Source organism: Rhinatrema bivittatum, chromosome 10 (assembly GCF_901001135.1).
Source record: "Rhinatrema bivittatum chromosome 10, aRhiBiv1.1, whole genome shotgun sequence".
NCBI classification, from domain to species: Eukaryota; Metazoa; Chordata; class Amphibia; order Gymnophiona; family Rhinatrematidae; genus Rhinatrema; species Rhinatrema bivittatum.
The window spans coordinates 85,066,188-85,078,717 of NC_042624.1; the positions used below are offsets into that span (position 1 = coordinate 85,066,188).

A 12,530-nucleotide genomic window follows, 5' to 3' on the forward strand; every position below is an offset into this window, starting at 1 on the left:
AATTCTTCCTCAAGACTTCCCTAGCACTTATTTTTTTTTGTCCCATTTCCATGTCCATGTCCATACTGCAGATCCTAGGCAAGGAACCTGAATGTAGTACCTTGGGTGCAGATCCACATGTATCTCACTCAATTTGTACTTCTCTCAGGGTGATATCCAGGTAGTCCAGTGTCGCAAAGCAACTTTCCCTCTCTGTCTCTTGGGAGGATAGAAGGAGCCTGAGCAGGTGGCATTTCATTGTTGTTTTCTGGAGGGAATGAATTTGCAGTCTCTTTCATGGTTATTCTGCACCATAAGTGTGATCTGATAAGGTAAGATGGGAGTTCTGGGGCTGCTGAAGCGGGGACAGGTGTAAGCCGGAGCTAGCCAGAAATCCTGACCTCTAGCTCAGTAGAAGGCAGCCTGAGTAACGGGGGTTGATATACTGCCATTACTTGATGTGAACAAGCTGAGGGAATCTACTAACCCTCAGATACTCTGGTAAATAAGTCAGATTTAATTTGGAATGGAGTCATCCTGTAAGCCTTAACAAAAGCTCACAACTCTTTGAGTCTAGTTGTTGAAGTCGATCTCCTTAATGGCCTTTGGTAATTTTAAAAGAAAAGGTATCTCTGCACACAATACTTTCCCTCGTCTAAGGATAGTGTTTCACTTTCATTGGAATTGGGCTTTCTCACTTATAACAGTGTGAAATTGGGTGGCGATGTAGGCCAGGACAAGGATGACCATTCTCAAGTCCGTTGTAAGTCACTTTCGAGATGTATGTAAGTGACCTATTTCTTCTTGAATAGTTCTTTGATATATCCTATTAAACCACAGTAGTTGCTAAGGCATCAATTCCAGGAGGAATGGAGATGAGTGCTTTGGCCTGCTTCAACAAAAGTTTGCAGGTCCCTGATGGCAATCACGATAACGTGACAAGTTTGCAGGACTCCTCGTAGGCAAAATCAGAACCTGTCTTTCTAGTAGATATTGGCAGGGTAGCGCCCTTGTCTCCATTGCATTCTGCTGTAAGCACCTCAATGTGGGTGTGCAGGCTGGGAAAGGCTTCACCTTGGATGCAGGAGTCATGAGAACTATTGTAGCTTCCTCCTGCCTGTCTGGGTAGTCCCTGAGTATATTCTGCTTGTCTGGACAAGTCTGGCATGGGCTATAAAGAAGGTGGAATTTATACTTACCTGTTAATTTCCTTTCCTGTAGTCCCACCAGAACAGTCCAGCTTCCCCCCCCCCCAGGGAAGCTGCAGTGATCAAGGGCTCTCAGTCTGAGAAGTTCAGAAAACTATCAGCGAGTATGTTGCTGCTCACTCTGAAGGTAGTTGGTCTAATCATGATCTTGGTTTAGGGATTATCTAATTCCTGGGTTAATGAACATGGAATGAAATTTCTTGGCTGCATCAAGTTTTGGTTGTGATTGTGATTTGGAAACCAAAAGAAACAAGTGCCGTTGGTTGTCTTAGCTTTGACAAAGGATACTGAAGAGCTGAAGGTAGCACCAGACCCCATTAGAGGGAGTAAAGTCAGCTTTGAACTTTTTAACTTTGTCTCCATCTTTTGGCGGGGGGGACGACATTTTTGCTTATTTAAAAGCATACATAACTGGCAAATCCAAGCCACTCCCTGAGAGAAACATTAAAGCATTCATAATAATGAAACATACATTTACATAAAACCATAAAATAACAGAGAATGTAAAACCTTAAAATTACATTAAACATCCAAAATTACGAAGACCCAGAGGTTCTAATGGAGAACGCTTTCAGTTTCTTCCTGAAGCTCGGGTATTCTTCTTCTTTCCTGAATTCGTCTGGGAATGCCATCAGCCTGCTTCTCACTGTTACAGTCTCAGTGTTAAAGAGGAGCATTGCCTGACTATTGGTGTTATAGCTCTCTTAACATGATTAGAAGACACCCTTATAATTCTCAAGCTGCAGAAAATATCCCATCTCAGAAGGGCGTGTTAAAGGGCTTGCAAAATATGGTGTTCCATTACATAGAGTGCTAATGTGTCTTAACGTGCATAAATATACTTACTGTTTAGCCAGGTCAAGTCAAAGAGGATACCAGTGAAACCTTTAGCCAACCTATTTAGACCATACCCAGAAATTGGGTACAAAAGGGTAAACGTGTTAAAAATGAATGACCAAAAAGGAGTAAAGAGTAAATGCTTCCTTTTGTTAGTTCATAGTGAAATTTTCTAGAGTTTAACAAGTCTATTTTTGTTCTCTGTTTTAGGGTCCTGCAGGGCCAAGAGGACCGCCTGGTCTACAAGGTCCAAAGGGACGAAGAGTAAGTAGTATCTGATCGCAGACTCTCTAAGTCTTTCCTGTAGAGTACGCTTCCCCTGACAGTGCAGTCACTTGGATACAAATGTCTGATGTTTAGTATAGGTGACCAAGGTGGAAAAAAAAACCCCCAAAACATGTTTTATCCAACCATTTAACTAAGGAAGGGCTAATTTTGCCTTGTGAAGGTTGCGATCTAAGGCAGCAGATGTAGCATACAAATATTTTAAATAAATAAAATCTGAATATTTTCAGTTGAATTCCACCTGCTGTATTGTGATTCCCACTCTTTTTTTTTTTTATCCTGAACATATGGGACGTTTATCTTTGGATTGATTTTTAGCAAAGAAAAATTACAAAAATAGATTGAAAGTCATGTTCCTCATGGTTCCACAACTACCTGGATCCCAATGTCCACCACCCCTGTGTCTTAATCATCATCATCCAAAAATCTATATGTCTCTAATCTCAAAGGAAGAGCGTTACCAGCCCTTCTGAAGTCCTTAATGAGTCTTAATCCAACTGATTTTTCAATGGTGGTTAAATTGGAAATTTATGAAAAAAAATACTTTGACCCATATGTTCAAAATCTCCTGGCTGATATGCCATGCGGAAATGAACTTTACATATTTACCTTTCCCTTCTGTACTCTGTCATCATTTACAGATGATAAAGTGATACATTGACATATATCACCGAATGTATGCATTTTAGAGGTCCATGCTGCTGAATACACATGGATAAATTTAAAGTTAGCAGGATAAGATGACCTGCTTAATAGTTGGTCTAAAGTTAGAAGTTGCTCCTCCCAGTTATGCACTGGAACACCTCTTTTTTTTAATCTCACTAGATTTTAGCCGGATAATGACTAATCTAACCGGATAAGAGCCTGAATATACCAAAACTTGCCTTTTAGATGGATAACTTTGTTTTCCGTCTAAATAAGCTTTTGAATATCCACCTCAGTATGTTTAATTCAGCTGAATTTGAAAATATTCATATTCCAAGGAGGACATTTTGTCCACCTAAATACTGCAATGTAAGAAATGGACTATAACAAAAAGTGAGCTTTCATACTTCTACACTCCCTTCTCTGTGCTCAAACACATGTTTTAAGCTATTTGGGGCTGGAATATAGTAATCATCTGTCTTTACTTGTGCCATTCTTCATCCATTCATGGCACATTGGCACATCATTTAAACTATTGTTGGCACTGGGTGCCTGATTCACCAAGGCTTTTCTCCCATTTTGCGAGTAATTTTGTAACATTGTCTGCAAGATAGCTGGCAAGTAGATGCCTAAGTGATACCACTTTTCAAAGTGGTCACATGCTCAGAAGCCTGCTTTGAAAATGATTCCACCAAATCTACACCTGCTGTATCGTCCGCCCACATTTTTAATAAAAATTGTAAGTGCATGCTATTGAAAATGCTGAGTTATGTGCTGAAACCCAAAACCCTTCCCAGCTCCACCCCCAGAATACCTCCACTTAATCTGAGTATGCGTAGGTGCAAACATGACACCTGCCTGTAAGTTTACCCACGTACTGAGCTGGCAGTTTTGTAAAAGGCTCTTTGAAAAGACCCTCTCTGTGTCTATGAGTGGGAATCACAATACAGGCGAAGAGAGAATTTGAAATGAAGTTGGCCATAGAGGCAAAAACTCATAATAAAAACTTTTAAAAATATATTCAAAGCAAGAAACCTGTGAGGGATTCGGTTGGACCATTAGATGACTGAGGGTATGCATCCTAGGGTACTGAAGGAACTCAGAAATGAAATTTCTGATCTATTAGTTAAAATTTGTAACATAGCATTAAAATCATCCATTCTACCTGAAGACTGGAGGGTGGCCAATGTAACCCCAATATTTAAAAAAGGGCTCCAGGGGCGATCCGGGTAACTATAGACCAGTGAGCCTGACTTCAGTGCTGGGAAAAATAGTGGAAACTCTTCTCAAGATCAAAATCGTAGAGTATATAGAAAGACATGATTTAATGGAACACAGTCAACATGGATTTACCCAAGGGAAGTCTTGCCTAACAAATCTGCTTCATTTTTTTGAAGGAATTAATAAACATGTGGATAAAGGTGAACCGGTAGATGTAGTGTATTTGGATTTTCTGAAGGTATTTGACAAAGTCCCTCATGAGAGGCTTCTACGAAAACTAAAAAGTCATGGGATAGGAGGCGATGTCCTTTTGTGGATTACAAACTGGTTAAAAGACAGGAAACAGAGAGTAGGATTAAATGGTCAGTTTTCTCAGTGGAAAAGGGTAAACAGTGGAGTGCCTCAGGGATCTGTACTTGGACCAGTGCTTTTCAATATATATATAAATGATCTGGAAAGGAATACGACGAGTGAGGTTATCAAATTTGCGGATGATACAAAATTATTCAGAGTAGTTAAATCACAGGCAGACTGTGATACATTACAGGAGGACCTTGCAAAACTGGAAGATTGGGCATCCAAATGGCAGATGAAATTTAATGTGGACAAGTGCACTGTGTTGCATATAGGGAAAAATAACCCTTGCTGTAGTTACACAATGTTAGGTTCCATATTAGGAGCTACCACCCAGGAAAAACATCTAGGCATCATAGTGGATAATACTTTAAAATCGTCGGCTCAGTGTGCTGCAGCAGTCAAAAAAGCAAACAGAATGTTAGGAATTATTAGGAAGGGAATAGTTAATAGAACGGAAAATGTCATAGTGCCTCTATATCGCTCCATGGTGAGACCGCACCTTGAATACTGTGTACAATTCTGGTCGCCGCATCTCAAAAACGATATAGTTGCGATGGAGAAGGTACGGAGAAGGGCAACCAAAATAATAAAGGGGATGGAAAAGCTCCCCTATGAAGAAAGGCTGAAGAGGTTAGGGCTGTTCAACTTGGAGAAGAGACGGCTGAGGGGGGGATAAGATAGAGGTCTTTAAGATCATGAGAGGTCTTGAACGAGTAGATGTGACTCGGTTATTTACACTTTCGAATAATAGAAGGACTAGGGGGCATTCCGTGAAGTTAGCAAGTAGCACATTTAAGACTAATCGGAGAAAATTCTTTTTCACTCAACACACAATAAAGCTCTGGAGTTTCTTGCCCGAGGATGTGGTTAGTGCACTTAGTGTAGTTGGGTTCAAAAAAGGTTTGGATAAGTTCTTGGAGGAGAAGTCCATTAATGGCTATTAATCAAGTTTACTTAGGGAATAGTCACTGCTATTAATTGCATCAGTGGCATGGGATCTTCTTGGTGTTTGGGTGGTTGCCAGGTTCTTGTGGCCTGGTTTGGCCTCTGTTGGAAACAGGATGCTGGGCTTGATGGACTCTTGGTCTGACCCAGCATGGCAATTTCTTATGTTCTTAACGAAAGAACTTAATCAATCAGGCCTTTAATTGATGATATTATTTGAAGTTGTACTCCATTCTGTACTGCATTTAGGGCAGTGGTTCTCAAACCTGTCCAAGTGACCTACAGCCTGTTGGGGGGGGTTTCAGAATAGCCACTTTAAAAACCGTGGAGGTTTATGTAAGTATTTTATATACTGTATGGCGGGAATCCCTTATTTTATAAAATACCACATATTTCTACCCCAAAAGTGCACATGTACTGTATATTTGCAGTGTAGGAGCACCCAGACTTTCTCTACCCATCTTATAAAATGACGCTCATCTATTTTCCGCACATAATTAGAACAATGTGTGCGTAATACTTGGAGACTGGTATTTTTGAAACTATGCATGTCCTTCTCTTCTAAAATACTTACTAGAATGCATTCTTGGGATCACTGATTTTCTGAGACCTCCAGCATTTCACCTAACCCTTCCAGCACATTACCCTGATCCCCCACCAGTTCACCCAGACCTCCCACCCAAAAACTACAGGTACAAGGCAGCTGTAGTTTCGATTGTGCAAGTCAATTGGCATGCGAAAAGCGTAGGGAGAAGTTTGGTCATGTACAAAATAGCAACTTGTGCATGATCCTCCAAATCAGGCCCCAGAATGTCCCTAAAATGCCCCTTTCTTTTCCCTCTAACATTTACGCCATCATTGCTTGTGTGCACATATGTCAGGCTTTGGCATAATGCTGCTTTCATGTGTACATGCTACTTACTTATATATAAACTGGTCAATTTTCAAATGCTTGCGCACACCAAAACTGGGAGATACGTGCGGGACTTGGACCCACGTGTGCCGTGCAGATTTTAAAAGGCCCGCAGCAACTCACATATCTCCCGGTATGTGCATGAAAATTATTTTCTGTAAAAGGGGCAGGGTGTGGGTGAGACATGGGTGGGCCGGGACTGCATCATGAAGTCAGTGGTAAGTAGTAACTTCTGCTATGGACAGCATGTAAGTTGTGTAACAAAAAAAGCACGGCTAGTCAGCAGGGTTTTAAGGCTCGAGGCTAATAGGATAAAAGGGAGGCAAGTTAGCTAGGGGGTTTAGGAAGTCCTCTCTTGAACCGGGAGCGAACTGGGAAGAAGGACTATTGCGTGGCCGTGCGGACCTACTAAAATTCCCTGCCCACTTACGCGCTCGAGATAACATTCATGCGCGCATGCGCGTGTCAATATAAAATCATGTGCACATGTACACGTGGACAGTCGATTTTATAACCTGCATGCATATACACGCGTATGTTATAAAATCGATGTGTGAATGTGCGCATGCCGGCAAATGCGCGCGGGTCATAAATTTTACTTACTATGTTCCAATTTTATGCACATAATTAACAAAACTAAATTTAAAAAGGCAACAAATCAAAACAAACAAGGAAAGCAAAATGAAACGGAATATTTCCCATGCGCACCCCTTTAGATCAGCAGAACCACTGCCCTAAATGCAGCCCTGCTGGGATCTCCTGGATCTGATGTTGGACTTCTGTGTTCCTTAGGGGAGACGCTCAGGAGCTCCAGTAATAAAATACCACTATAGATTTCTTCTGGGAAAAAATTTGTAATATTCTATTAGCAATGGCCTTGTACTTTTTTTCCTTGGTTTCTTTTTTAGTAACTTCCTGATTTTTCTATTCTCAATCAAATGTGACATTTAGCTGTGAGACGCCATGATTAGGGCACAGCTGGAAACCATTTGTACCTAGCAAACATAGCTAGTGGTGGCCTCTCTGTCCTAAGTAATTGAAATGCAGATGTGTTTGTTTATAACAATGGTCTGAGAAAAGTCAGAGAGAGATGCTAATTAGATACAGAGCATGTGTTACAAACTTGCAGGGGCTTTACTTCCAGCAGTGTTTTCTTTGCTAATACTTACAAGGATAAGATGGCTGTTTATATTGGACATATAAATTGTAAGAAAAATGCAGTTACAGTGCATGTGACTTCATTTCACAAGGTCACGTGGTGCGTTAACTTTTATAGATTGTACAGGTTTGGAGCTGGAACTTTTCTGCAATTAATCATTCACTTCTAGAAATCATGATTTGCCTGGAACTGAGCAGCCGGTCTGTCAGGCTGAAGAAGGGGAGGGGAAGGAGAGAGAGGAGGGTTTAAGTCAGGGCTTCCCAAATGTGGGGTCGCACAACCTTCAGCTGGGGTTACAAGTGCCCCAAGTGACAGGAATCCTGAGGCCCCCGAAGCAGCAGCGTTAATAGTGGAAGCACACATGGAGTCGATGCACCAGCACACGCACACAGGCCTTAGAGTGGCCCCCATCCCTGCACGGGTCGCCGTGGTAACAAGAAGCCCGCCGTGAGGAGGGACTGGGACCCCCTCCAGAGCCTGTGAGCTTGCACCGGCACAGAGGCCCCAGGGTGACTCACTACTAAGGCTGCTGCTTGTAGATCACCATCAGGCTTAGGACCAGCCATGAGGGGAGGGGGAGGGCTGAGTGTGCATGGACCACAGCTTCTCTCTTCTCACTCGCCGCCGAACCTACCCAAAAGAGAAATGTTTCTCCTGTCATCCGCCCATCCCTCACTACATCCAGAGGAAAATGGTGCCCCTTGCCCTGGGCAATGTTTAGAGACGGGGATGTTTGAAGGGAGGGATCAGATGCAGGAGGGGGTTTCAGACTTAGATCAGCTGGAAAGGGATTGGCTGTGGAGAGTGAGAGAGGAACAATCACAGAAGATCAACTGGGGGATGTATGAGAGGGATTTCGCTGGGGGGTTTGTGAGAGGAGGGGGAAGCGAGGCATTGGGATGATAGGGGATGGGGGATGAGGTGAGAGAGGAGTTGACAGAGGATCATTTGGGGGTTATAAGTAAGGCTTGGGGGTGAGCGAGGGTCAGCTGGGGAATTTTACCTGCCTTACAGCAGCTAATTAGCAGGTGTAAATCCACACAGGTAACATTCATACGCTTGCCGATTTGGCGGGTTATAAAATAGTAACTCATAGGCAGAAATGTTGGCCCCCAGCCCAACCTGCCCCTTTTCAATAGGAGCAATTTTGTGAGTGCACCGATACTTGCGCGTGTATGTTTGAGGTTTATAAAATAGCATTTACACAAATACGTGCTCTCTGCACACACATCTGCTCATTTGTACGCACGCAGCTCTTTGACATTCACTTTGCAGTGAGGGGCTTCAGCAGCCACCGTGGAGACCAGGAGGCCAGAACTGCATCCGAGAAGGGCCAAGCAACGTCTTCCTTCAAGTGGCTCGGCAGAGTTATTGATGGTGCACCTGTGGGGGGGGGGAGATTTTCCAAGCCATTTCCACCTGTCAGACACGGGTTTCTGTGCAGAAGTGACTTGTCCTAAAACTGTGTGGGGCTTGGGGACCTAACAGCGCGCCCGGAACCAGATTGGACACGTGCGGTTTTGTTTTGTTTTTTGCACATAAAACAGGCATTCCGGGCGTGGAGGCCTGATTTTCATGCATAGTTTAGATTCTTACAGAGTGTGCACGTAAATTAACCCGCCCAGCAAAGAGCAGGTGCCGTGTTGCACGGGTGAGCTTGCGCACGTTCGTAGGGATAATTTTCCGAGCGAACCTTTGCACACAAGTTTGCTTTGAAAATCGGCGCAGCCTCTGCACTTTGGCAAGGCGTAATTTTATGCGGGTGCTTCCACCATTCCCCTCCCTGCAGTACTGGTTACAGCTCCACGGCTCACACGCAGCATCGGACGGGGCAAGTTCCACTGTTGTAAAACTCTCTCCGTGGCACACGGGCAAAGATTTAAATAATGCAGCAGGCTTGGACTGCACAACCAGTTTATTTCAAGAAAAAAAAAAAAAGACGGCTTAATTTGTCATGCTGTGTCCACTGCCTTCCCTGTCGTTAGGAGGAAGGGTTTCTTTATTTTCTCAAATAAATTTTGGGTATTGGGTAAACCATAATACCTGGGTCTAGCTTTCAGTCCAGTACACATTTCAGATTAGGAGCCAAAGACAAGTCACGGTCGGAGATAAAAGCCATGAGCAAACGTCATGCTGCTGTTTTCTAGATTTCATATTCGCAGAGTGCATTCTCTAAAGCAGGATAGTATATAAGTCTGCAGAAGGGAATATACGGTTCCTCCTCCCTAGTATTTAGGTATCAAACCTTTTAAACTGTATGAACTAAAGAACACATGACTTCATGCTTCTCATCTTCAGTCTCCGGCCACAGATTGGATTGGTTTCCAGGGTAACTGAACCATGAATGTTAGCATCCTTCTTAGAACAAAGGAAAGCATGTCATTTTGGGGGCCCATTAGTTTCCTTCTGCTTCTTTGAGTTTCCAACTGGATCAGAACCGGGGCTGGAATCTGGCTCCATGCATGAGCCTTTATTTACAACTTCCTGGAGATGTTTCCTATTTTATTCCCCTCCCCCTTCGTCCTCCCATTGCAGTGACAGTCCTCAGCCAGGGGGCCATGCATCAGGACTTCTTCCAGAACCCTGCAGTCATGGACCCTAAATCTTGCCGCTAGGTGTCACTGTTGCATGATGACCGGGACTCCCTCCCTTCAGGTGCCGTGAATGCTGCCTCCACAGCATCCCCAGCCGGGCTATCGAGCGAAGGACCGCAAACCCAGCACTGCCACCTGGTCACCATTCATATACATCTGATGAATATCGTTGTGGATATCCTGAAAACATAATCTGTTCATGGCCCTATAGGACTGATGATGAGAACCCATCTTTAAGCAATAAAGTACAATAAATGGAGACATCTGGATCATCAGGAAATATGTGGATTTTTTAATAATTTCCTCTCTGCAGAGGTGCTGTCTTTGCAGTGCTTGTGACTCAGAGGTTATAGTCCTGTTAGCAGTTTAAAGAAATAAAAAATCTAAAATAGTTTTGGACCAGGAAGAGATCAGCATAATAGTACTGATATCAAATCAAAGGTTGGAAGCTTTTTTTTTTTTAAATTGAGGTGTTTTATATAGTACAGGGATAGGCAACTCTAGTCCTGGAGTGCCAAAACCAGGTCTGATTTTCAGAATATCTACAAAGAATATGCATGATATATTTGTATACAATGGAGACACTGCATGCAAGTATACCTCATGCATATATTAGTTATAGACAAATGTTATTGCACTACACTTCCATAAGCCAGAAGTGGGGAAAACCTCATTGGTTTCACTTATCAAGATAGGTCTCGAAATTGAACTTGTGTAACTGAGTTATGTTAATTCTCATTACCCATGGAAATGAATGGATTTCCCAATCATAGGCCAGAAAAACTGACCCTTGCTACTTAATAAAAGTAAGTAAAAAAAATTATGCGCACAACTAACCTTATCCAATCACAATATTCTGTTGAATATGTCATGTCTGATATATTGATTAATTCCTTGCTGTCTTTATTCACACACAGCTGAGCATGCTCAGAAAATCCAACCAAGCTGCTGCGGAAGCACAGGAACATTGTTTTGAAAATAATTTAAAAACTTTTCCCTCAAATAGATTTTAAATACATTCCTTTTGGGTTTCAAACACATGTACACACACATACACATATATACTGTGTATATAATTAGAAATTCAAATGAAATGCATTTCAAACTCATATGAAAAGAAATTTGCAGAGATCCGTACTACCTTAGAAATAGTGCTTTTTGTGAAGAGTACTCGCCTAAAATATCTTCTCAGTTAATTAAAATTGCTTTAGTGCTCCATTTAATCAACTTGTCATCCATGCAATTAAAAAGCAGTCCTTGAAAGCACATTGGCTGGCAGCTAGTGCTCCTTTTAGTGAAGTTGAAGGCCTAAGGCAGTGCTGAGGCACTTTTACTCAGACGGGATTAACTGACGATAAATACACCATGTCCAGAGAGGATTAAAACTGTTTATAAGACAAAGTGTTTTAGGGGTTTTACTTTTTTCATGCTGTTTCTAAAAAAAGAAGCAGTTGACAAGAATTTTTCAGTCACGTCAATGAAACAAGACATATCCAAGTGATTAAAGCCCTGCATCCCAGCCACTCAGATGTAGCCATCATAATCATAACATTTTGTTCGCTGTACGATGCAATAGGTGTTATTTAATATAGTAAGGATATGCAGTTCTTGCCTGCCCTTAGCTTCATTAAAGATGGATTGAAAAAAATTTGCCCTCATGGCTAGTGATCCATCCTCCCATCTGTTTATCTCCTATCACAAAGAGGCTACGGTGCCTTCGAAGGTCTTCATACCCTTAATCTGTGGCTACTGACTTTGGAGGGATAGCCTGATCGCAGCAGTGTCTTGGTGGTGTGCCAGACTGTTTCCATTTTAAGTGCATAAATCCTTTTGAAAATGACCCCTTAAGTTCATCCCTACCCAACAGAAAGATATCACATGAAACCTGTTTGTGTATTCTGCAGTAAAGAAACAGTAATAGAGCTGGATATAAAATCTGTTGTGCTCAAGTTTAATACATGTTTCTATATCCCACCAGAAATAAACGGTTCTAGGCTATGCTGGAACTTTTACAATATTTAAGTCTTATGGACTTGAAAGACATGTAAATTTATAACACCAGAAAAGCTTTCTGTGTATTATGATGGTCTGAAAATGCTGTTAAAACTACGAGCTAATGTTGCTGTTAATAAACTTTTTTTTTTTACTATTATTTACTGATCTTCTTTTGAGGGGTTTACTTAGTTGTCTGTATTGTGTTCGCTTGAAGTCACAAAATATTAAAACATAGTTTTCAAAAATCAATGGTATCAGGAAAATATATTCTTCTCATTACCCACAGCAGAATTATATAGTTGATAAATATATTTTAAGGCAAAATAAACATAGCTCATGGACTAATAAAGAATGTCTTAAATTGGGGACAGTTTTCTATTTACTATCTGAAT

The 12,530-nt window shown here is 41.8% G+C and overlaps 1 protein-coding gene across 2 annotated transcripts in view; it reads left to right on the forward strand.

The window, feature by feature from the left end:
• COL24A1 (collagen type XXIV alpha 1 chain) overlaps positions 1 to 12,530 on the forward strand; it is a 554,101-nt gene that overhangs the window by 368,623 nt on the left and 172,948 nt on the right. For both annotated transcript variants that reach the window (XM_029618163.1, XM_029618164.1), the window contains exon 28: positions 2,235 to 2,288. In XM_029618163.1, coding sequence (XP_029474023.1) covers positions 2,235 to 2,288 — 54 coding nt within the window. The remainder of the gene's footprint in view (positions 1 to 2,234; positions 2,289 to 12,530) is intronic.